The sequence below is a fragment of the Bacillus rossius genome, chromosome 1 (genome assembly GCF_032445375.1).
Source record: "Bacillus rossius redtenbacheri isolate Brsri chromosome 1, Brsri_v3, whole genome shotgun sequence".
NCBI classification, from domain to species: Eukaryota; Metazoa; Arthropoda; class Insecta; order Phasmatodea; family Bacillidae; genus Bacillus; species Bacillus rossius.
Window position 1 is genome coordinate 126,016,389 of NC_086330.1, and position 26,549 is coordinate 126,042,937.

At 36.2% G+C, this 26,549-nt stretch overlaps 1 protein-coding gene across 19 annotated transcripts in view; it reads right to left on the reverse strand.

The window, feature by feature from the left end:
• LOC134544890 (protein PRRC2C) overlaps nt 1-26,549 on the reverse strand; it is a 355,574-nt gene that overhangs the window by 229,694 nt on the left and 99,331 nt on the right. For 12 of the 19 annotated variants that reach the window (XM_063388523.1, XM_063388531.1, XM_063388541.1 and 9 more), the window contains 4 exons: nt 16,788-17,037; nt 16,520-16,697; nt 2,921-3,161; nt 2,548-2,789 (listed from right to left, as the gene is read on the reverse strand). In XM_063388523.1, the coding sequence (XP_063244593.1) occupies nt 2,548-2,789; nt 2,921-3,161; nt 16,520-16,697; nt 16,788-17,037 (911 nt within the window). The remainder of the gene's footprint in view (nt 1-2,547; nt 2,790-2,920; nt 3,162-16,519; nt 16,698-16,787; nt 17,038-26,549) is intronic. The other 7 variants (XM_063388526.1, XM_063388533.1, XM_063388542.1 and 4 more) reach the window with 1 other exon arrangement.

Here is a 26,549-nt window from a genome sequence, read left to right on the forward strand (position 1 = left end):
ATGACATCTTAGTTTCAACAATTTTTGGCCATAATTCTGATTGATTAATATTTGCCTTTGTTAAAGCATAGTATATTTAAATAGAATACCCAAAGATCAAAGAGACTGGCTGCTACACACTTTTTCCATGTAATCTCTGCTTTCACATAGAAGAAATTTCTTATAGTAACTAAACAAACTGTTATGGCTAGAGACCTCAAAAATTCGCTACCGCGATAACGCGAATAGTAACGCGAATTTAAGCATTTTCACATGTAAAACGCCTATTTCTGCACTTTTAATTGAAAAGCCTATTTATCATGCTTTTGGCACATTTTAAAGAAATTTTGTTAAATCCGCCTAAAAATTACGTATCAAAATAAAGATGCATCGTAATTAATTATACATACGTATATTTACAATGATTTTCCGTAAGTTCATTACTTTTCTAGATACCACGGTTATTTTTATTTCTTAGTTTAGTCGCCATCTTCCTTTTCCCAACGGTTGTTCACTTGTTGCACAATAAAAATAAAATTTGTCACGGGCTTGAAAAATATTTATACATAATTATATAATTATAAAAATGCAATGTTCAATTTCTTTCGTAAATTGTTCTCATATTCTTATATCAATTAAATTTACTTTTATATTTTTAACGGTGCCTTTACGTTTGGGTTGAAAATAAATCGGCTGGCTAAGAATGTTTGAGATTTTATGTTGGTCACTCTGTTTTGTTCGTTATTTTCATACAAACAAGTTTCTTCTGACAAAAACTTTAATACGTAAATTACGTTGTAGTATAATACGAACGACAATATTTATTGTTAAATAATTATTGAAATTAATTTTTAAACTTTCCTATACCCATATTTTAAAGTTATAGTTGAATAACACGAAAGAGACATAAAAGTATGGAACTTCAATCATAACCTCAAAATATGAAATCCTACGAAGCTGTAAACAAGTTTGCCGTGAAAACCAATTATTTTATCATCGAGTAACGTAGCTAGTGCGATTATTTGAGGTGTTTGTTTTCGTTGTGGTTTTCTGGATTTTGAACATTGCTTTAAAATAATTGTACAGCTAATGTTAAATTAAGTATAAAGTTACCCATATTTTGTTTGAAATGCCTAAGCCTCCCGTAAATGCGTGTATACGGGCGGAAGAATTCAAACGTTTCAAGGTTTCTACGCTTTTGACCCAAAAACGTTAATGTGCAGACAATGCAGCTGCACAGTTACATATTAAAAAAGAGACAAGAACAGCAGAAGTTAGTGGGGTCGTTACCACAACGCCGAAATACCATAATGCCGAATGTCAAAACTGACCACAACACCGACAGCTAGAAATCTGCTGTGTACCACAACGCCGAAATACCACAATCAAACCTAACCTAGCGTAATATAACCTAGCGTAATATAACCTAGCGTAATATAACCTAACTTAACCTAACCTTTGTAGCAGTCCTGCAATGACATTTTTCGGCATTAGTGTATTTCGGCGTTGTGGTACACAGCAGTTTTCTAGCTATCGGCATTGTGGTCAATTTGGCATTTCAGCGTTGGTGTGCGTTCCCAAAATAGTTTTTGTAAACAAGAATTCGTAATTTTGTAAAAAAAAAATCAGTACCAGTTTTAAAGTTAGGAAAATATTATCTACTTTTGAAAAAAAAAATAATAACACCTATTTTTCAGAAAAATAACACCTATTTTTCAGAAAAATAACACCCATTTTTCAGAAAAATAACACCTATTTTTGAGAAAAATAACATCTACTTTTTCAGGTCTCTAGTTATGGCACAAACACAGTTGAGACAGTATTGTGTTTTTCAGTCCCTTTCATATACTGGTGGTACAACTTTTTTTGTCACAATTTTATAATTTCTGGTGTTCATAAGTTAAATGTTAATTACAATATAAACAAACCATGAGAGTGAAATATGCTGCATTATAAAACAAAGTACGACAAAACCTTAAAATTGTAGAATGTAAAGAACTAATTAAATTTGAATTGTAAGAAAAATACATAAAAAAGAATGACTAAAATGCTAAACCTGAAGATTAGAAATTAACTTCAACATTAAGATTTTTATTGGCGTATCTATTCCAAGGTTTGATATTAGTTTTAAGATACTTAAACAAATAAATTTTTAGGTGTACGCAAAAATGACACACATCTTTTCTGTTTTTTTTTCTTCAAATAGTTTTAATAATCAAATAATTACCCAGTTAACCTCCTTCATAATTAATGTAGCATAGAGATATATATATATATATTTTGCTCTACCGGAACCCAGAACGAAAGTTCTTGATTGAAAACCGAACTGGAATCAACCCGGCCAATAAAAACCAGAAATGCAAAGCCCTAGACGTAAGTGGTATACGAATCAGCACGAGGATGAATGACAGAGAGAAAGGCATACAAAACTTGACTGGCATATGTAACAGCAAATATCACTACCATAAGTAAAGAAATACAATCAGCTTTTAAGACCTATCCAAAATTTCAGATTCGAAACTGCTTATTAGCACCCGATTAATAAAATACCATACAATAGAATCTTACTTGTCATCACGGCTTGAATCCCGGGATGCACAACTGTCCGGCCTCTGAGGCCGTTCTTCTCCTCTCTCCCTGTCCCGGCGGTCAAAGTCCCTCTCTCTGCGGTCAGATTCTCTCTCTCTGCTCTCTCTCTCCCAATCTCTTCTCTCTAATTTCTTATTTTCATCTCCCATCTTCCAGTCCTTGCTATCTCGCCAATCATTAGCAGTCTCTCTCTCATCGAATGGGTCTTGTTGCACAGATGCCTGCAATAGAAAATAAATTCTTATAGATGCAAATATTAACAATAAAGCAATAAAAGCACTAAAAAAAATATTTTAGCAAAATAACTGGCCCATAATGATACACTCTACTATTAATGTAGTATAATAATTACCTTGCCATGTCTATCATGTTTGCCATCTTCATACTGCCTGGATTCCCATCCTTGCCGACCAGAATCAGTTCTCGATTCACCATCCTGATCACGCTCCCTAACTCTTTCTCGGTCGTACTCTCTACTAAAGCTGCGGCCGTATTCAGGGCCGCCCTCAAAATAGCTGCCGGAAGAGGAGGACATCTTCCTGTCATATCCTCCCCTGGTGTCCCTGGCTCCCTGCCGGTACCTGGATGCAAGACTAGCACGAGTTACAATCATACACACCAATCACTCTATTCACCAATATCTATCAATCTGTTCCTCTATCAATAGATCTCTGTCTACCAACTATAGATCTAGTTATCTCTCTATATATATCTACATATCTCTTTATATTAACATTCATAATCTCTTTCTTTGTACACCTATATGACTAAAGCTACATATATCTCTCGATACACCTATATCACACTATAGCTACATATCTAAACCTACCTCACTGTACGTATAAAATATCCATCTATATCCCTATCATGTATCCCTATACAGTAGAACCTCCTTTCACATATTTCAAGGGACCAAAACCCCCAGAAATATGTAAAATGCAGGAAAAGATAAAACTAACTAGAGAAGTGTTGTAAAAAAAGTTTTTACCTCGCTATATTGGAAACAATAAGAAGCAAATATACACCACACTAAAAAAATTGTTGGAAATGCTTACATTTTAAAATATTAACCATAACTTCATAATATCAATTAAAAACAATAAATCCATACAATCTTTCATTAAAAAAGTTATGAAAATTGTGTGCTGGCAATGATCATTCGAAAATATTTTTGATGTGGTAAAACAAACGTTGCCAAACATGCACTAAAATGCCATTTGTACAGGAATATGTACATTCTTTAAAACACATTTCAATAAAGGCCCAGTAATCCTCTGTTTATTTATGTAAAGACAACATTTACAATTTATTTCCTGAATAATGCATTAAAATTTAAAAGAGAGACATTTGAAACTGAACTTGATTTTTGCTTTCACGTCACTGAAGTTTGGTTCCTGACAGTAAGGTTTACCGTGGCACATGGCACAAAAAATGCAGGATGTTTACAATGGCAAACGAAGCTGCCGTGACCCCATAACCACACCATACACGCAGTAAACTATTATAAAAAAAATTTAACACTACAGTCAAACCTCTATCTATAGTTTTTCAGGGGACCAACAAAAAAATTCAGTAGATGCGGACATTCAATAGATGTGGACTTCACTCTAAGAATTTTTTAAAAATAATATTTCGACCCAAAATTAGTGTCAGAAATATATCAGTTTCTTGTCATTAAAGTTAAATCAGTTGAAAAATAAATAAAAATGGAAGTATTTTACTTAATTCAATTTACACTTGCAAAAAAAAAACATACGCACAATAAATCTACATGGAAATTAAAGACTTTTTCAATATCCTGAAGTCTGAAATATGTTTACTCATGTCATCAAATGTAAAGCTGTACTGAAGAAGCCGATTTTACCAATATTTAGTTGAATCGGCATTTATGCCGACTTCCGATACGCTTGTTAATTTTCGGCCGATATTACTGAAAAACGAGAGATACTGCCATAACCTAAAAATCCACGAGTACCCTTTTCACTTTTCGTAGTAGTACTGCATTCTTTCAGATCGCATTATTTCTTCGCAACATGTGCCAAACGTACATATAAAAATTTAACATCCCATTTTTCAATAATGTTCTTTATTTTTAATATGTCATAAATAAATACATTACCGTCACGGTAAATATACATCTCGGTTGTTACAGTAACTGTAGTGCAAATGTGGTAGCTATCGTGCTTCTGTAGTAATTATGGTATCGACAAAGAATCTTTAGTTCTTTTTATGGTAATTATCTTAGGATAACAATTGGGTTTGTACTGTAGTTATGGTACATCATCCATATTTATTCGTAAGTTGTTGTTCATTTGTCTTTTCATATTTACGTGCTCCATTACTTGGCTGCAGATTTAAGGTGATTTTTACTACTGTACACTATCGTTACTGTTTTTATGACGGTTTCTTTCTAAGAAATGGTTATTTCTGCAAAATCTTTATGGTTAAACTATCATCTATTATAATTTATAGTGACGGGACCACATATTTTGTATGATCAATGCGGACAAAACGGTAATTCGAACATCAGTACAAGCGGACTTTTTTAACCTTAGTTGTATGGCAATTTTGCCGGGACCGTAGAAAGTATACGATAAACACGGACAATCGATACATGCGAGTTCGATAGATAGAGGTTTGACTGTATTCACTTTTAACTTTTATTCATTAGTATAAACTTTTCAAATAGGTGATATTAAATGCAGCGCTGTTGCAATATAAATTGTGGTAACTGATTTCACATAAAGCAGGAAAATAATACTAGAGATAGATCAAATCCCATTTTTCTCGAATCTGAATCTCAGATTCAAATCCCAGAGAGTACCTCGAGCATACCCCTTGAATTTGAATATAGGTGCCAAGGAGCAAAAATAAAATAATGTACAATAAATGAAAAATATTAACTATGGTGTTGCAACATTCTAAAAGGGCCTGTGAGAATATTCAAATTTTTGAATATCAAAATGAAAAGTTAATTATTTGTATTGGATTTTGAACACTAACACTTTGAAAAAATTAATATCAGTCGTTTACACAATACGGCTGTATGGAATCTTGAAAAGATTAAAAAGTTTTGGGATCACAGAAGATTTTCTCGTCAAACGGGGTCAAAATTTCCACAGGATATTTATAATGTTCTAGGGGTTATCTATGTGGAGTTTTTGCTAAATCTGGCCATGTCATTTTTGAGAAGACAGGTACACTAAAGCTGGATTTAATACAGTAATTCAGAACTAGTGGTGCACCGATATGACTTTACCGATTACCGATTCGATTACCGATTATAATGAACAAATTTTTGAAGTGTAATAATGCACACAATTTTTTTATTCCCATGTGAATTTAATAACAAATTAAGGTAAAATTTAAATTACAGTTATAATAACAGTATAAAAATATATAAAATACACTATTAAGTCATTGCAAAGTGTAAATTAAATTAACTTCTTTTTATATTTGTTATTGTAAACAACTTGAACTACAGTCTAATAATTGTAATTTACAGTGGTTAAGTTTTTGTTGCGGAAAACTAGCATTATTATCTACTATCACATAAGGTTACATCGATAATAGTGATGGTTCGAATCCCATTTTTCTCGAATCCGAATCCCAAACAGTACCTCGAATCCACACCTCGAATCCGAATCCAGTTCTCAAGGGTTAATTATAAAATAATTTATAATTTAAGAGAAAAAATTAAACATTATGCAGAATTATTTAACCCTTTAAATTTTTATTTAAAAAAACAAGGATTTTGACACGGTCTGGATCAAGACGATTCCGTTTTTGGTCACATATGTTTCCTGCAGTGCTGAACAAACGTTCAGAGAACACTGTCGCAGGTGGTGAACACAAATATTTTTTGGACAGTTTATGTAGCCTGGGTGAACACGCAGACAGTTTTCCAGTATTCGAGAATGTTTATTTCTGGGTTAACTGTAAGATCAAGTAAGAATCTGGTCACTTCATCAATTGCTGTAGAATCCGACTTGGTGGATTTAAGGCATTCAGGCATTATCTGTGAGTACAGTGATTTATGTATCCACGGAAATCGGAAAACGAAATTCAACATCCGACGGAACAATATTTTGTAGTTACCAACTTGACATTTGTTTAAAGTCCCAAATGAAGGTAAACGCTTTCCTGAAATATTTAATGGTAACTGAAAGGCGCCATCTTGGCTTGAATGGTTTTAGGCCATAAGAAATATTGTCGTGCATCTTTTAAAATTAAGCCTCAATAAAGTATAGTGATTAATATGCCCAAAGTTAAAAGTGACGGAGTGTTTTCTCTAGTTTACCCATTAAAGTTTTTTTTATTAATATTAGTTATTTTTTATGTTGCTCAAAATGATTGGCTAACAAATTCATTGGTTGGCCATCATGGAATTCACAGATAATACATATTTTAACGTTGGTAGTCTACACAAACCAAACTTGGTCCTAAAAAAATTCATAAATAGAACGTGTATCAGAATATTTAAAATTGAATTGCGATTAAAATAATAATTGTATAATGTATTAATTTTTGTCATTAATTATTTCATTGTTATTACTACATGTGCGACCGTAACTTGTGATGAAAGTTGGCATTATTGTTGTATTACTAAGTAACAGATTTCTCAGTAAAGTTATTAAAAAAAAAAACAAGATTCATATTTAGTCTAGATCCTAAATGTGCTTTATTTTATTTTTTAGCATATTCTGAGAATACATATGTGATTTATGCCTTATTTAATGCCAATGTAGCGACAATGCATCCATGTTCATGAATATAAAGTAAGTTTCCCAAATCAGTACAAGCTTCATAATTTTTTTTATATAATAACGAATTAAAAGTACAATACAGTAGAACCTCGTTAATCCGTGATGCGCTAATTCGGGAATCGGATAATCCGGGACGATTTAAAAGAGAAGAAAAAAAAGAAGTAAAAATTGTCAGCGCTTAAAATTAATGTCACATCGCGTGGGCCGCCAAACTCTGCAACGCTGTTTGTACCGACCCTTTGTGTCGCCCCCCTTTCAGCTGTCACATTTGTCACTCTTTAAACTTGAGGGAGGTGTCCTGACTTCTGCTTCCCGTCTCCCTTTGTTTGTTTCCACCCGACAACGCACGGCAGGCGCCTGGCGAGTGACGTGTCTGGCTGGAATTCGGCTGTACGAGGAAGAGGGGTGAGGGGGGGAGGGTGCAAGGTCAGCACGATCTTATCTTTCTCTCTTCGGCTGTTGTAAATGACCGTGAACTAATGGCTAGGCAGTGCTGTATTTTTTTAAGCCGAGACACTAATTCGAAGACGGCCGGCTTTTACCGTGAACGGCCTTAACCCAGCTGCACGCCGGTGTCTGAGAAACTTGACGAGACCTTCCGGGCTTTTAATCGCTAGTCCGTGAAATTCGGTAATCCGTGATTATCTCGGTCCTGACCATCACGTATTAACGAGGTTCTACTGTACCTCAATAGGATGTGTTCCAAGGAAAACGTAAACAGGCCAAGTAAATTGTAAGCATTTAAGTTTTTAAAGTACTAAATTTACATCAACATTTTTCCTCGAATCCCGAATCTTTTCCCTCGAATTTCGAATCTTTCGAATACTAGAGATTCGGTGGGATTCGAGGATTCGACCGGCCCATCCCTAATCGATAAATTACCGTTTAACAATGTAAACATGTTGCTATATTTTGTTCACTTGAGTTTATAGAACAATTTTTCCACACTTCACTTTTTTTCTCCCTAGTCGCCATCTCACTATAATTATATAAAAATGACTCAAAACCAATTCTAGCACATGTGATTTTATTAATGTTGACTGAATGTATAAAATTATAAATACTTTTTCACTTTTCACGTCACATACAAATAACACAACAACGGATAATGTTACCAAAGACGCCCATAACGAGTTTGTAAAACGCAGTGAGAAACTCTGAAAGGTATCGGGACCATGATTATGAACCGCTACGACTCGAAAAGATCGATTCTCATAGAATCCACTGCAACTGTTTGTGGTATTTTGATTGCGTGCCATCTATTTTACGTCTCTGGCTATAGGTAATGTACAAGGCCACTAAACAAAAGACAGAACAAAAGACGAAACGTAAATAAACGTGTAGGAAAAATGTATTTTTTATTGTTCGAGGCAATGAGATTTATTTAACTTAACGAAATATCTGTAATCTTGATATGACGGAGTTAGATCTATTTTGTAATATATACAAATATTACCGTATTTCATCCTAAAATGTGTAACAAAATATTACACGGTAAAAACCTACTTAATTACGCAGAGACGTAGATAATCGGCAAAGTAATCGTTAAGATAATCGCTGATTACGATTAATCAGTAAGTACCCATAATCGCCGATTACGATTCATCGGTATCCGCATCGGTGCACCACTATTCAGAACCATTCCTAACACCCATGTTATCACCTTAAGTATTTTATGGAGAAGAGTCTCCTCCCGCAGGTCGATAAAAATAGATTAGAACTAGCAGCATACTGATAAGGCAGCACACTGAATACGTGTCCGTAAAAATCAACACACTGCACAGATACTACATGGCATTAATAATCCAAAATTTACTTAAATTGGTAAATCAATTTCAAACTAAATGATTAATGTTATAGAACAAACATAAATCAATCATACCACAGCAACATAATTTCTAACCTCTAAAACCTCAAAATAAACAAACAATTGCGTGCACTACCATTGATTAACGTACTTAATATGCAATGTGAATAACACAACATCATTCGAACCATTGAAACACTGAAGTTCGAGAGAAAAGTGTATTAATTCAGAGGAAAGTGTCACGCTAATGTATTGTTTGAAGTGCCTGTCGTGATGGTTATTGTATAAATATATCTTTAAACGTTATGTTTTTTAGACACCACATTGTATTTGTGCTACCAAAATAAGTGTTCCTGAAAATAAAAAAGGAACGAAAATAATTTACGCTTAAGGAAAAAACGGATGTGCTCAGAAAACTGGAGAAAGGAAAAAAGGAGGTAGCAGTAGCGAAGACAAATTGCATTGCAGCGACATTGTTAAACACCGGGCAGAAATTGAAAAAAAATGTATGAAGAATCTTTGGTTGTGACCGCAAAAGGCTTTGTTCCGGAAATCACCAAGGTTAGGAAGATGCTTTAAACAAATGGTTGAAAGAAGTACGATTAAAGAATGTTCAGTAACTGGCCCAATGTTACAAGCTAAAGCAGAACAGTTTGCAACATTGCATTTAAGTATTTTACTTGTGTTTTAATAGTGATTATTATTAATTTGGGTTAGGTTTTATATAAAGCTGAATATAGTTTTGTTTATTATATTCTAATTTACTTAATCACTTCATTTTAACCTTTAAGTAATAATTTTTTTTGTCAAATTTTAAAGTGTACCATGTTTTATTGCATAATCATCGCACATTTTATACTAAAATAAAGTATGAAAAGTAGGGGTGCAATTTAAATGCGAAAATAAAGTTATTTTGTTAGGTAAAGTTATTCATAAAAACAAAACCCATTAATGGAAAGAACGTTTATTTAAAAAGTAGAGTATACCAAATAGGGGTGAGCCGATGCCGATTGCCGATTATTAAGATCGGCCGATTTTGGTCATTTTGGTCATTTGCATGATCGGCTTCATGCATGCCGATCCTTTTTGCCGATTACCGCTTTCTGAAGACAAAAAAATCTCTACGTAACACAAAAGCGCCGACATATTTTTTGCTTCAGAACTGTTGCTTGACGTTTTAAAGTAGGTAACACTTACGTTACTTACGTGTTTTAATCTTTTCTGCAGAAAAAAAAATTTAAGTAAAGTTATTCTTAAAAAATAAAACATATTCATGAAAAGTAAGTTTGTTAAAAAATAGTAAACAAAAGCACACCAAATCGTTTAATAAGTAATGCATAGGGGCCTGTTCTTTTCGTGATCGCGATTAAACGACGATAAACGCGAAATCGCCATAACACAGCGTTTTTACACGAAATTTATTATTAAAACGCGAAATCGCAGTGTTTTTAAGCGAAATTTAAAAACTGGGTAAAATACTGTCTCGTCACTGATAAACAAACACAGCAACATGGCCGCCACTGAACATTAGTCATAAATGCACTAATGCAAACAAAAGCTTACACACGCTCACGTTATAATGTTAAACTTTAAAAATATACTGTAAAAATACGTAAAACTACGGCGTTTATTTTCCTTTCCGGCATCATGTTCGGATAGATAAGACAAACAGGCGAAGTTTTAATGCCTACGTACACCGCTCGGGAAACTGACGTCACCTTGGAACAGCGACACCCGATAAATACAAAAGCAAGCAGATGATTGGGCGAACAGTGGCGGTGTTTGGAACAGCCTTACGTGAGTGGCCATACCACGTCAGCCGGGGGCCCTGGCATATACTTGGAACAGCGTCTTAATATCAAGCAGAAAGCATTTTAAATCGTGCCAAAAAGCGGAAAAATGTAAACAAACATTCATTTTCGAATTGTGTGACGATGATGATACAAGAGTCTAGCGGCAGCAATGCTACCTTCCTGCAACTGGCTGCAAATGCCGATCCTCTCCGAAGTTGGCCGATCGGGAGCGCCTACCCCCTGGATGTTTTTTATTTTTACGCGCACGTTTTTTCTCTCCAGTATAAAAATGCCACATAGACTGTTTAGTGGATGGTTGGTTATATTAGGTAAGTATAGCTACATTAAAAATACTGTAAAATCTTTTTATGGTTGCTTAGCAAATAACTTTTTAATATGTAGCTATCCAGCGCTAGGAAACCGTTTACATGATTTCCAAGTATCTTTAATGTAACTATACTAACCAAATCAACCATCCACAAAGTTTTAAAGTATTTATAATGTAGCTAACCTAACCTAATTGACCATTAGTTATCATGTCCTTTCCTGAAAATTACAATTTAATTAATAAATTTACTTTTATTTGCATTCATTATTCAAATATATTTATTACTTTTGAAATTATACGTGCTCGTATTTATTTTTACAAGTACAAAAAAAAATTCACACCTGCCGGGATTCGAACCGTCAACCTTACGATTAGATGAAAGCGCCGCTAAGCGTTCAGCCACGAGGCCATATTTGACAATGAAAAGTTTCAGATGATATATATGATCGTGCCGCCGGCCCCGGAACGAGCCTGAGCGGTGCGGCAGCCGGCCCCGGAACGAGCCAGTTGCCAGTTGCCAGTTGCCAGTTGCAGGAAGGTAGCATTGCTGCCGCGAGACTCTTCTATGATGATTAGTTGGTTAACAGTGTGTTATAGATTTTGTTAAAGGGATTAATAGATTTCCATATTAGTTTATGGGAACAACTAATAATCAGTGTCTAAATCAAGTTTGTCATATAAATATATGTAACCTATTTGTAGAGACACGATTATATGGTAATGCGCGATAAAATGAAATAACATCGAAAACCGCTTGAAAACACAAAATAAAACGAAATTGTACGAAATCCGCGATATGTCACAAAATTTTGTCTATCCTGATTATTTACGTTTTTTTCTCCCATTCTGTAAGGACAATTCACTATCTTCAGCACAATCAAATATTTCTGACAGTAACTAGCAGCCATATATATTATATGCGACGGTGATTCATTATAGATTTTAAAATGAAGTCTCGGAATTAACGTAATATTTTCTTTAAACTGTAATCTTGCGTACCATAATAATTTAAGATGTTGATAACTATGATACAATGGCCGCCGTTCACTTTCTGTAAATACAAAAATAACAAACGTCCAAAATATGTTTTTCTAAGATTACGTTTTTAATCATTAAAATATTACACACTAAAGCGCATTGCTTTTACTGTTTATTTAAAATAAAGTACGTAGGGTATGAAAATAAAATTAACCCTGCTTAACGTAACGATTGTAAAGAATAAATAGTACATGTTTATGTCGGTATTAATTTTCACGTACGTATGTTGGTATTCGGTATGTGTTTGTATTCGCATCTATTCTCCATTGTTTTGATCTTTCCAGCACTGCAAGTTTTAGCGTTTTTAGAGGTTAAATTCTTCCTATGTGATTAAAAAATTTTTATAATGCCTAAAACGAAGATTTCTGCCAGTGACCGATTGAAAGAATTTTCCAGCGAAGGATTTTATTTCAGTGATAATATTTTATGTGCAATTTCTGTAACTGCAGGCTAGACTACGAGAGACGCGATACGCTTGTGAAACATGTCGTGAATGAGAAACATAAGCGTTTGAGGCAAAACTCATCTGTTAAACGACATCCTTGTCTAAGAGTCTTTAATGCCATTAATTTGCTGTTCAACCCAAGAAATGTGAGTAGGGTTAGCATAAAAGATGCAAACCTACAGAAGTCTCTGCATAACTTGCCTTCTGTTTCCCATCTTCCCATTGATATATTCATACATGGCTATGTTGCTTTCAAAAAAATAATTGAGGATGAACTTTCATTGCCAGAAACAAGCCAAATTGATTTTTCAAAAGGTTCTTTGCTCCCTTAAAGGGGACTACAGTGAATTTGCTCAAGCCAGTTTAAGGGCAATCTGGTTCCCAACATCAAATGTTGATGCAGAACTTTCATTTTCCAGGCACTCACTGGTAGTTAGATACAGAAGACAACGTCTCACTCCAGAAAATGCGAAAAATTTAACTATGATAGCATTTCAATAAAACCGTCTTAATAGTAACTTTGGAAGTGCTTAATTGTGTAATTTTGTAGTGTATGTGATTGTAATTAAGTCGTGAAATTTTAAGTAGTTATTTAAAAGTTTGAATTTATGAATTTGAAAATGAACTTAATTATCTATGAATTTTCAAATGAACTTAATTGTAATTAGATCATGAGGTTTTAGTGTTTATTAATATTTGTTTTAATAAATTTGCATGTCGTACAGCAAAGTAAGAAAATTTTGCCGTGGGTATATTGAGCAAAAAAATAAAACCATATAACACCGAAATCTTTATTTCTTTACACCAAAATTTGTCTTAAAATAACACCATAAAATCTTAACTCTACCTATTTCAGACCTGCCAACATTCAAATTTAAAAAATCATGAGTTCCTCGATAAAAATTTTCAGGCCCATAAATACAGGTTAGATATAAAAAACAACAAATGAGAATCTTTAAATTTAAGTGACATGCCTGTACATATGTTACATGGTCTCTGCTTCGAAATTTATTTCAACAAATTATAGGTTGCAGATTTAATTTATTTGAACATAATTTAGCGCTGTCGTGTAGTGATCATGCAGGGCCGCAACTAAAAAAGATGTAAAATAACATTCTGCTCGTGTAACACTATTATCACTGTTCACAGCAAAATTAATTTTTTTATTGGAAGCAATACACTTCACGTGTTAGTTGTGTTTTTTTGTAGCGACATGTTTCACAATGTCTCCTCTTCCACTATGCGAGATAGAAAAATCAGCACGGCACATGCTACAAAATGCAAAATTGCTTCCTTTACGTGACTCGAGTATTGATGGAAACTCGTTACTGTAAGCTTTCATAAAAAATTGTTTTGTAACTTTTACAAACAAAATCTTGGGGCCCCGAAAAATCGTGAGGAAACACTATTTTGGCGTGAGGGCGTGAGATGGACCTTAAAATCGTGAGCCTCACACCAAAATCGTGAGAGTTGGCAGGTCTGCTATTTGTTTAGGGTATTCAGTAATGAGTAGTTTCAAGTAAAATTATTTAACTTAAGTAATTTGGAGCACATTCATTTTCGAATTGTGTGACGATGATTATTAGTTGGTCAACAGTGTGTTATAGACTTTGTTAAAGGGGTTAATAGATTTCCAGATAAGTTTATGGGAACAACTAAAAATCAGTGTCTAAATCAAAAGTTTGTCATATAAATATATGTAACCTATTTGTTTGTGGGTATTCAGTAATGAGTAGTTTCAAGTAAAATTATTTAACTTAAGTAATTCGGAGCATATTTTACAACCAACTTAAAAAAGCACTAATCGGTCAAAAAAATGCAACTATTATGCGCATGCGATGATTATGCGATTAAACAGGGTATTCTGGGTAGTAAGACTGAAACGTTCTAGAAGGTTTCAAAAGAAAGGAAAATACAGGCGTGACACACACTCACCAGAAAGAGATTTTTCATGCCTCAAGTTAGTGCGTTTTTGGAAAAACCCAGCATGTGGACATGTGACTGCACAGCAATAGAATGGAACTTTTGCTGTGCACTGCCTCGCCAGCCAACCAGTGCAAGCCTTGAGGTGGTGTGATGTATCTTCCCGATTTTTAGAGAAAAACATTTTTTCCAGTATTTTCCCCTATATGGAGAGGTACTGGATTCTGTATTGTGATTGGTTGGTTGGCCCACAAGGGTTGCCTCCCTTTGTTTCTAGCATTGTAAAAGTAAGGTAACTGCGTGGTGCAAGTAGTTGTCGCTCGATAGTCACTATGTGCGGCCGCATCGTCAGCAGCTGGTCAGAATCAATGAAGTAAAATAACAAATAGCTCACTTCACGCCTGCTTGTTGGGGCCAGGCTTAACTTAAAGTAAAAACAAAAGAAATTGAATTTTTTTTGTTAATCGAGCAACACGCTACATTGAATATGTGATAAATCATCTGGAACTGTAAGTTATGATCTTTTTTTTTTGTTTTCAGGAATAATAAAATACCACCATGAACTCTCATTTTAATGCAAGAATCCTAAGGGAATAAATAATTTATCTTCGACCATGGCAACTATATAAACTAAAAAACCAACTTCAAAATCATTATATTAAAAAAATTTCAAATGTTGAAATTGTCTTATTTTTCTGGTTTGTATTGTCAGGTCAACCTGGAATGTAACAAGTTTGCATTGTTTATGGACATCAAACACTTCCAAGCCAGTTCAGGGTGGTTTCACGGCTTCCGAGAACGACATAGTATATCATGGAACGTTGTGTGTGGGGAGGATAAAGATGCAGACACAAAGGCATCAAACAGGTGGAATAAAGAAAAGCTGGAGAGTATTTTTTAGTCGTACTCATCAGACAATATTTTCAAAGCTGATGAAGCTGCCTTTTATTTACAAGCATCTGCCTAACAGAACAATGGCATATTAATGTGAAAAATGCACTGGAGGAAAAAAAAAGCAAAGGAATAGTTGTCTGTGTTGTTTTATTGCAATGCCACAGAAAATAAAAATTGAGACCATTAATCATTGGTAAACACAAGACTACCAGGTGTTTCAAAGGATTATGAGAGAACTCTTCTCAAATTAGCTGGTGAAAATCGATAAAGATATGAAAAAAGAAGAAAAATTGTTTTGTTAATAGACAACTGCGCAGCACACAGAGTTGATGTCCAACTGGAAAACATCAAACAGATGTTTCTTCCACCGAACTGCCAAGGTACATTGTCGAAAATTCCTTGTTGAGAGGTTGCTCATCAACATTAGGCTGAAAGTGCCCACCAACTTCAAAGTTCCTCAGGCAATTGAGATGATCACAGTTGGATGGTGAAATGTTCAACAAGAAACTATTGCAAACTGCTGGAGAAAGTCTGGCATTGTAAACTGTAATGCTAACATGTAATAAAAGATGTGTCTATGAAATTTTCTTAATGTAGAGAAATATTTAAGTAGACCACATTATGGGTAAAAGATTTAAATCTTTGTCTTCCTAATAAATTTAAACAAATTTTCTTCACACTTATCAAACAAAATTTAGTGAAAATTCATTACAAAAAATAAAACTCTCTATTAATTATTGCTATATCATGTACCATTCTGTGCAGCTCATATAAAATAATGGTTCCACAAAGTTTTCATAATTTTTTTTAAAAATTGAAACATCATTTTACCTTCTACCTTACTTTATCAAAATTTAAGAAATGTTTAACTTTTATTGTTCTAGTTACCCAACCATCTTGCCTGTACACACTGAACACTAAAATGATATAGAAGAGTAAATTTGACCAAAATGCTACCTTTCTCTCTCTCTGTCTCTCTCATGCTGGTCTGGTGTCAGCCTTTCACGCTTGTCCTTGTCTCTACTCGGGGGCCGGTCATCAAGGCTCTCTCGCTCGTGTTCCTTCTCTTGCTCTGCATTCACAGACTCGTCACTCAGACCTCGTCTGCCACCGCGTCCCAGCTTCAATCCACCTGCTACTCACACAAGCAGATAACAAAACTAATAATGCAGATTATCACAAGAAAAATGCTAAAAAATAGAACTGAACTTTGGATGCAGCTGACCTGAGAGGGTGGGATGGAAATGCGAGGAAGAGCCGCCCCATCGAGGGTCGAACGGCTGGAGGAACTGGTGCTGATGTCGCTCGGCCTGCTGCTTCTGGAAGCGGGGTGGCAGGTTACTCTGGAACTGGCGGGAGAATACCACGTCCTGGCCCTGCCGCTCACCCCTCATGTCACGGTCTCGCTCCCTCTCGCTGCGCTCCCCGTGACCATCCCTCTCCCCGCGCAGGAAGCTGCTAGGCTGCTCCCCAACCTAAGTCATTTACACAACCCTCTCAGGCACCCTCAAAGAAAATTATCTGACAAACACTGTTATCATTTACAACCAGTCATTGCAATACCCACTAAAGTTTAGATTTAACATGCCGTGCAATATTTTATGTATAATTTGTAAGACTGTGTGAATCCTCTATTTTCAGTTTGATTCAATTCCGAGTCGAATCCCTACCAACTATTTGAAATTTGATTCCAATTGAGAATCTTTTTTTTTAATTTTTAAGTTTTATCATTATAAGAATTTGCATTGAGTTTTTATACTCATATTACTGAAGGATAAATATGTTAATAGAATATTTTATTATTTACTATTTCCAGTTGGCAGTTTTAGAAATAAAAACTTGAATGTAAGAATTTTTTAAAATCCAATTTGTTACTTTCATATACAACATGCACAGATTTATATAGGCTGCAGTTTACATACAAAATAGAACAATGACATAAGATTTATGGTAGGCTATATATACATACATTTAAACAAATGATTTTACAAAAATAAGCATTACGTAGACCTACATGTTACAGCTACTTATTCCTTTGATAAAAAAAAATCTTAAAATGATAGGCCCTAGGCCTAACCCAAAAATACCATTTTAATAAACAACACATATGTAAAGTTCATTATCACCTTGTGTACCTACCTATATAAAAAATGGGTAAGCTTAGCATACATAAAACACTGTAAATAAAAGCCTATAATAGAGATGGTGTTTACAGATTATATTGTAAAAATGTCAACTTCTCCACGAGTTCTGGCGCAAGACATTCCCTGTGAGAAGTCACAATATTACCGGCTGTAGAAAACATTCGCTCACTTGGCACCGAAGTAGCGGGAATTGACAGCAATCTTTTGGCAACCACTGAAATGTATCTGAATCGAAATTGATTTGCTTTCCACCATGCAAATAGATCAGTGTGTCTGCTGATGACAGGTTCATTAATGTACCTTGAAATGTCATCAAGCACACACTCATGTGGTAAGGGATCATTCACTGCCACGGACTGTGAAGCTGTATCAAATTTGTTCCACAATGAGAACTGAGAGGATGATGATGGCTGAAGTGTATTTTGTGCCCCTGTTTGTTCCTTATGGATGCCTTCAAAACTTGTGTCAGACTCGTCAGACTATGAACAATTTAAGAGAATATAGTCCATTCTTCTTTTCATGGTTGTGTAACAAAATTACTTTATACCTTGGATCAACAATCATTGAAATAACATATTCTTCTCGTAGTATATAGTCAGGAAATCGCACAAGCATTGCCTTAAGCATGTTACGTGCTAAGACAACGAACGCCACTTCCTGCTTCGGCTCTCGAGATGAAAGTTTCTAACAAATATTTAATGCCATCTATAATGGGGATAACCATAGACATGGTGGTATACTTTTCCCCACAAAAATCATTTGCAGCTTCATAAATAGGTGCTAATACATTTACCACACCTGCAATCAATCTCCATTCAAGAGCATTTAAATTATCCATTGAGCATGAAGAAGCAAGCTCAGCTGCAATTTCTCCCTTCTGTTCAAAGAGACCTAAAAGCATTGCATATTCACTATTTCAACGTTATAGAGGTATTTGAGAAGCCCTCAATAGAAATGAATTTTATGTTTATTATTTTACTTCTTACCTCTATGACTTTGTCTTAGTCCTGTTATGAATTATATTTACCAGTATTGTATCTCTATGGTCAGGTCAATTTGGTTTTACTCTTTAAGTATTTTCATGTTTTATCTAAGTAATAATTTTATGAAATGTCTTTGCAAACATTTGTTAAACGGCGACGAATAGGAAATGAGCTTACACCTTTTAATATTGTTTTTGGGTCATTACTGAGGAAAGAGTATATGTGATTGGACGCTCGACTGCGCATAGATTTTATTTAAAGAATTTAGTATTTCCAGTGTGATTTCGGAGAGTGTTCAATAGAGAAAGCTTTGACTGTTTGAAACAAATTGGAACTTGAGTTTCTGTTCTACTATCATGGGAGAAGGATTAGAGAGAAAGAGCTCCGTGATTTAGTCATAAATGAATGTAAGAATATCACGTAAAACATTGGTACGACGACTGAATAGCTAGAATCTACGTGAAATTGATGATTTTATAATAAATACCGGAACTACACAATGAAGAAGAGGTAGTTACCGATGTTCGAAGCTCTACTAAAGAATCGACGACGACGATAAGTTTTGACTAACAGCATAAATAGAACTGGATCAACGACGAATTAAGAAGAAACGAAGAAAAGGACTATCAATCTTCGATATGGAAGGAGTTCGACAGCGGTAGACGGCATCGTAGACGGTGTACCGGAGGACATCATCCTTCTAGACGACTCCAGGTGACCGACGCCAGTCCTGCTGGAGTACCAGCAGCACGAGAGGAGGTGCATCGAGACGGAGACCCAACCAGCGACATCGGAGGAGAGTGAGATCTAACCAGCAACATCGGAGGAGAGACAGGGGTTCGGAGAGGTTTTCCACAGCCTCTTGGTATTGTAACGACGCGACGAGGTTTGTTTGCCCCATCCCCGAATTAACAAGAACAGCGAGAAGTTACCTGTCCTATTTTAATGGCAAGATATCTTAAACTATGATGTTTACGATCAAGACCTAATTTGAAACTCGCAAAACAACTTAATACTACTTAACTACGTAAAGACTTGTAGCTTGTACATACTGGACCTGGTTAACTGACATTGATCAGTAATATGTACGATATCAAAGTTAAAATCTGTTAAAGTCATTAATTGTCTTGAATGTTTAAAGAATAGCCCCAGGTCCAGAAGTCTTGAGACAGTTTGATCTACCGAAAGAGACTGAGCTAGTAAAAACAAAGAAAAGACTAATTTGCCAGTTAAAATGTGTTTCAATAATATTTAAAATATTGACTGATAACCAAACTATTATTCAGTGATACAATTACGTAAAACGTAATTAGTTCTGAAAGACATTTAAGTATAACGGATATTGAAATTTTGTTTAATGAAAAACCTATTTAAACATGAATATTTGTCTCAAAGGTATTTGTATGTTGATTGCTAATCATTGACTCTGTCACTTTTCATGTTACAGTTGGATATGTTGCAAAAGAGTATTGTCACCCATACAACCATGATTTTGACCCTAGTAAAAAGTTAAATTTTCATTATATTTTATTTTTCCGATTGATAACCATACTTACATATCATGTGTATGTTAAACCAGATAGACAGAAATATTTAGCTTGGATTGTCTTGAAAGAATAATTAGTTTTTATTACACTGAGATCAGCAGTCATAGAGAAGTTAATGCTTTTAAACACACTACTTATATTTGTTGATTTTAAGGTCAGAATACTTACACCAAAGAGAAGGAGACATACTGCTAAGGAATTATACGACATTTTATTGTTTGGTATTCACACTGAGTCAAACTACACCAGTACATACAACTTGAGAATAATTTATTTTCACTATCAACATAACAAGACATATTTTAGTTAATATTCTGTAGAGGTTAGTAGTTGTGCTACATACACAATCACAGCACTAGTACTTTATAGAGTTTTCACGGCGCCCAACTAGACCACATTTTACATTATAGATATTGGCATTTTAGGAAATATACTCCATAGAGTAATTCTGAAAACACTTCAGAATTTTTGGCGCACAACGTGTAAGCCAACGTTAGGGACTATTTTATGATCTTTTTTTTGAACAACTCAAGACACTTTGAAAAATACAGACAGTAATTTTATTTTGTCAAGATGACAGACACAGGTAGGAAGTCATATTTTTTGAGAGGTAGCAATGACACTTCTGACTCTAGTCCTGAACGAGAACCTAGAGAAGTAGTACCAGAACAGCACATCGAGACTACTGGTATGGAGTCACAGCAGGAAATGGAGTTGGGTCATTCGCCGCCGACACCAACTGTTACCCTAGATGCACTGTTCCAGTTCATGAATAAGGAGAAATTAGAACGGGAGCGTAAAGAACAGGAGGAGAAACTAGAACGGGAACGTGAGAAACAAGAACGGGAGCGTAAAGAACAGGAGGAGAAACTAGAACGGGAACGGGAGAAACAAGAACGGGAGCGTAAAGAACAGGAGGAGAAACTAGAACGGGAACGGGAGAAACAAGAACGGGAGCGTAAAGAACAGGAGGAGAAACTAGAACGGGAACGGGAGAAACAAGAACGGGAGCGTAAAGAACAGGAGGAGAAACTAGAACGGGAACGGGAGAAACAAGAACGGGAGCGTAAAGAACAGGAGGAGAAACTAGAACGGGAACGGGAGAAACAAGAACGTGAGCGTATAGAACAGGAGGAGAAGTTAGAAAGGGAACAAAAGGAGCGAGAAAACGCCGAAAGACTAGACAATTTAGTGCAAGTCTTAAATAACACTTTAGGCAGGATTGCAGATGAAACAGCAGAAATCAGGCATGACTTAACTGAAACACAGCACGAGATGCAACAGAAGTTTTCCAGTGTACACACTCGTATTGAAGGTGTAGAAATATTCAGTAAACGCACTGACGATAAAGTAGTACACTTAAGCGAGCGTCTAACAGGAAGGTTAGATATGGTAGAGGCGAAAATAGGGGAAATAGAAAGAGAATCCAGACACATCGCAACATTCTCGCCCCAACTAACGACTCACCACACTAGCGAATGTAATACCGACAAGGAAGACACGCCGGTAAACAAATCGATAACGATAGAAGCCGAGCGAAATCCCGCGAATATTAGTACTGCAATTATGTCAGCAGATCCGGTACTTACACTACACCACCCTTCTAAGAAATGGTTGGATGACGTTCCAACATATTCAGGGAAAAGTAATGAAAACCCTCGAAGATTCTTAAATCAGTTTGGAGAATATTGCCACACATTTAAGTTAACAGACGCAGAAAAATTGAAATGCGTTAGCCACTGCTTGAAAAACACGGCATATTATTGGTGGGAGTTGGCGAAAGATTCGGTACACGCATACGAATCGTTTCAGAAAGCTTTCATATCCCAATTTTGGAATACTCGTATCCAAAGCAATTTGCGAATACAGTTGCATTCTGAAAAATTCGAAAATCGTAAATTTCAAAATTTAGAGGCGCATATCAGCGATATGTACGAGAGAACTCGTTATCTTGATTGCCGTATGGAAGACGAAGAGTTTATTGCCATGATAATTTCGCAATTACCACTCAATTATCAATTACAACTTAGTGGACGGCAATACAGTAATATTGTAGATTTCAAGGAACAACTGTTAACGTATGAACGACTCGTTAAGCTCGATAAAACGGTAACGCACAAAGAAACTAACGAGCGCAAGAACACGAACCAACAGACACCGTTATACAATAACTGGCGTAACCGAAATGAAGGGCAGAACAGCGGACACAAACAACCTCAAATTCACACACTGAACGTTGAAAACTGCGGAAGTAATTGGTATCACAATGGATATCGAGGTCAGCGATATGGTAACGGATTTTATAAACCACAGTACTATCGTCGTAGAAACGAGAAGCGACAAGACAGACGCGAAAATGAATCACAGTGGGAGAATAAACGTCAGGAGGGGACAGTTAATTTCAGAGAGAATTCAGGCGAAAATCGAACAACGAAAGAACGATCGGCAAATTACAATAATCATTCCGGAGGTCAGTACAGCATAAATGCACAAACGTTTGTACCGTCTGAAAAAGGGAACAGCTTTAGCACCACCATTCACGACGCGCGACAAGGAGAAAGAAATTCATATTCTATAGCGCCAAGTCACGAGCAAAGCAACACGGAATGGCCGCGCATGCAATCTAGCAGAAGCTCAGATACAAACCAAGGAGGTAATAACACATTTTTGATTTCACCGAATGCAAATAATGGATTTGCTAATTTGTCACAAGAGCAAATTAGAGGATTTAAGGACAGTGCGGTAAACTAATTAGGGATGGCGAAAACCCGCTCCGCACGTCAGTCCCTAATTGTAAGTTAGACGGGGCTAGTATAAAATTGGATCCCGACGCAAATGACAAGAATAATTGTCGAAGCATACACACCATTATGTTCAAAGAAAACGAGCGTGAATTTTTACTCAGCGAGCCCACAGAAACCGAAGTTCAAGCGAAACAAGCACTATGTCCGGAGATATCGTTAACTTTAAACGGAGTTAAAGTGCCTGTACTATTAGACAGCGGCGCAGAGATATCCTGCATCAGCGAAGTCTGCGTAGCCATGATAGAGAGCACCGGAATATCATTACCGAGAATGCCAGTACCGAGTTTAAAGATTCTAGGGGTTACATCAAGGGCTAGTCCCATCATTAATCGTCAGACCTTATTGGAAGTAGAAGGTTTAGGTAGCACCAAGTACATTAATGTATTAATCGTAAAAGGATTGGCTAAACCAGTAATTTTCGGTGTAGACTTTCTAACTAGCCATAAAATAATTTTGAATTTTGCAGGTTGGATGGTAACTGCTATGGATGACACAGAAAATACGAAAACTACTGAAAATTGGGAAGTTTCGGAAAAATGCATTGCAATCATTCATAAGGAAACTTCGTGTATTAATAGTGACATAAATTTGATGGCGACCGGAGCTGATTTAATAGAAGCTGTAAAGGGAATTACCATGGTAAATGAAACCGGTAGAAATAATCTTCTTCATGTCTTAAGAAATTTTCAAAATATATTTTCCGAAAAACCTGGGTTAAACAAATTATATACAGCTAGTATTCAGGTCATACCCGGTGAACCATTCCATAAAAAGTCGTATCCCATCCCGGCGAAATATTTGAAAGAGGCTGAAGAATATCTAGACTTAATGTTGGAATGGAATGTAATAAAGCGAGCGCCTAGCCCATTCACGAATGCGATACTCTGTGTGCGAAAGAAAGACGGAACAGTACGTTTATGCCTTGACGCGAGGGAGATCAACAAAATTACTGTTCGAGATCGGGAAAGTCCGAGACCAACGAATGATATTCTGCGATTATATCAGGGTGTCAAGTTTCTAACCACACTTGATTTGTCGGCAGGGTACTGGCAAATACCCTTAGAAGAAAGATCTAGACAGTACACATCATTCCTATTCAAGAACTCGCAGTATGTGTTCCAAGTCATGCCGTTCGGCTTATGTAATGCGGTAGCTGAGTTTACTCGTTGTCTGGACGAAACGCTAGGATCTGAGTGCAAAGGATTCGCGCGAGCATATGTCGACGACATTTTGATTACATCGTCATCATTCGAAGAACACCTGGAGCATATCGGCATTGTCCTAACGAAACTACGTGACGCAGGAATGACGGTGAAACTGCGAAAATCCGTATTTTGCCGACAAGAGTTACCATTTCTAGGGCATATTCTGACACCGACCGGAATTCATACCGATCCTGAAAAATTGAACAGTATTTCCAACTTCCCTACACCAAAGAATGTTAAACAACTACGTACATTCCTGGGAGTTATCGGGTTTTACCGAAATTACAGCGACAAGATAGCCAAGATCGCAGTCCCATTGTTTGATCTACTCAAGAAGGACAAGCTGTGGAAATGGGAAGCAGAACAGCGGGAAGCTTTTGAAGAACTCAAGAAGGTCTTTCTCGAAGAACGAGTCATCTATCATCCCATGTTAGGTCGGGAATTTCTACTATACACAGACGCATCTGATTATGCCTTAGGGGCGAAGCTCGCGCAAATGGACGATGAGGGAGTAGAACGTACCGTAGCGATGGCGAGTAGAACATTGAATTCGGCAGAGCGAAATTACACGGTCACGGAGAAAGAGACACTAGCAATAATATGGGCTCTGCAGAAGTTTCGAGACCTGCTTCTGGGAGAACATATAAAGCTAATGACTGACCATCAAGCCCTGATGTGTCTAAAAGCAGGCAAAATTTTTGGTAGCAGGCTGACACGATGGTGCTTGCTGATGCAAGAGTTTGACTTGGAAATATGCCACATTAAAGGGAAAGAGAATGTAGTCGCCGATTACCTAAGTCGAATACCCGATGTATTGAATGATGAATTGACACCGAGGAAGAACTCCAAGGAATTTTTGGTAGCTAATCTTGTGACACAACAACTTAAAGATAACGCAACAATCAAGAATGTTTTTGACCAGATAGCTCAACTGCAACAGGAAGATGAATTCTGCAAGGTCATAATAGATAAATTGAAGGGTTCAAAGGTTCCAACTAGGTTAGAGGAGAGATACTGCATGTCGGAGGGAGTATTGTTCAATCATAGCAAGGGAAAAGCCAGATTTGAAGAGCCATGGAAGCCGGTAATACCGAAGCGAAACATCAACTCGATTATTTGGGAGGTTCATAGGAATTGCGGGCATATTGGTTCAAAGAAGCTGACACAGTCATTGATTAGGCAGCTATACTCTCCGAATCTGCACAAGTCAGTCGCCGCCATTACTCGATCGTGCGACTTGTGTCAGAAAGCGAAACATGCCCAACAAAATCTCGAAGGTGAGTTTAAACCTATCCTTCCGGAGAGACCACTGCAGTTGGTATCAGTGGATGTATTGGGACCATTACCTAGATCAACAGCCGGGGTGAAATATGTGTTCGTGATGGTAGATTTATTTACAAAATACACCAAGTTGTATCCCATAGTCAATGCCACCAGCAAGATAGTATTCCAGAAAGTTAAACAGTTTATCGCGGAAGTGGGTCGACCGGAGAAAATTATTTCAGATCATGCCACACAATTCATGAGTCAAGTGTGGCAAGAAGGACTCAGAAAACTGCAAATCGTACCCACCACGTCTTCGGTGAGACACCCGCAGAGTAATCCTGTGGAGAGACAAATGCGCACACTTGGTAATATGTTGCGGACATTCTGCCACGATACACAGCAGAACTGGATGAGTAAATTAACTTTCATTGAATGCATTTTGAATAATACTGTACACAGTTCTACCAGTGTTACTCCATATGAAGCGTTAACAGGAAAAAGATCATTGATAATACCGTCATCGTTACTACCGAGACATCACGATGAAGCTCTGGCCGCAGAAGATAAAGAATTAGTCGAGATACAGAAGGAAACTGAAGAGTTGGTCGCAGCCAAGTTGACATCCACGGCGGATCTTCGGAGAAAATACCAGAAAGATTCCAGCAAGATGAGTTTTAATTGTGGAGATTTAGTACTCAAGAGAACGAATCCAGTAAGCCAATTTTGGAAGTACGTTACTAAGAAGCTATTTCTACTCTTCGATGGACCATATATGATCACGAAGATTATTAGAAGTAACTGTTACGAACTGTCTGACATTAAAACGAAACAAGTAATAGGACACTATAATATAACGCAGTTGAGGAAATATTACACTCCTGTAGAATAGTATACACTGTTACACATATGTCCGTTTGAAGACATATATCGGTGACAATACTCTATGTTTGCAAGTAAGTATGTAAATAAGGTCAATAATATGAAATGTAAATTTTCTGCAAATAATTAGAATATAGATGAGATGTTTGTATGATGAGA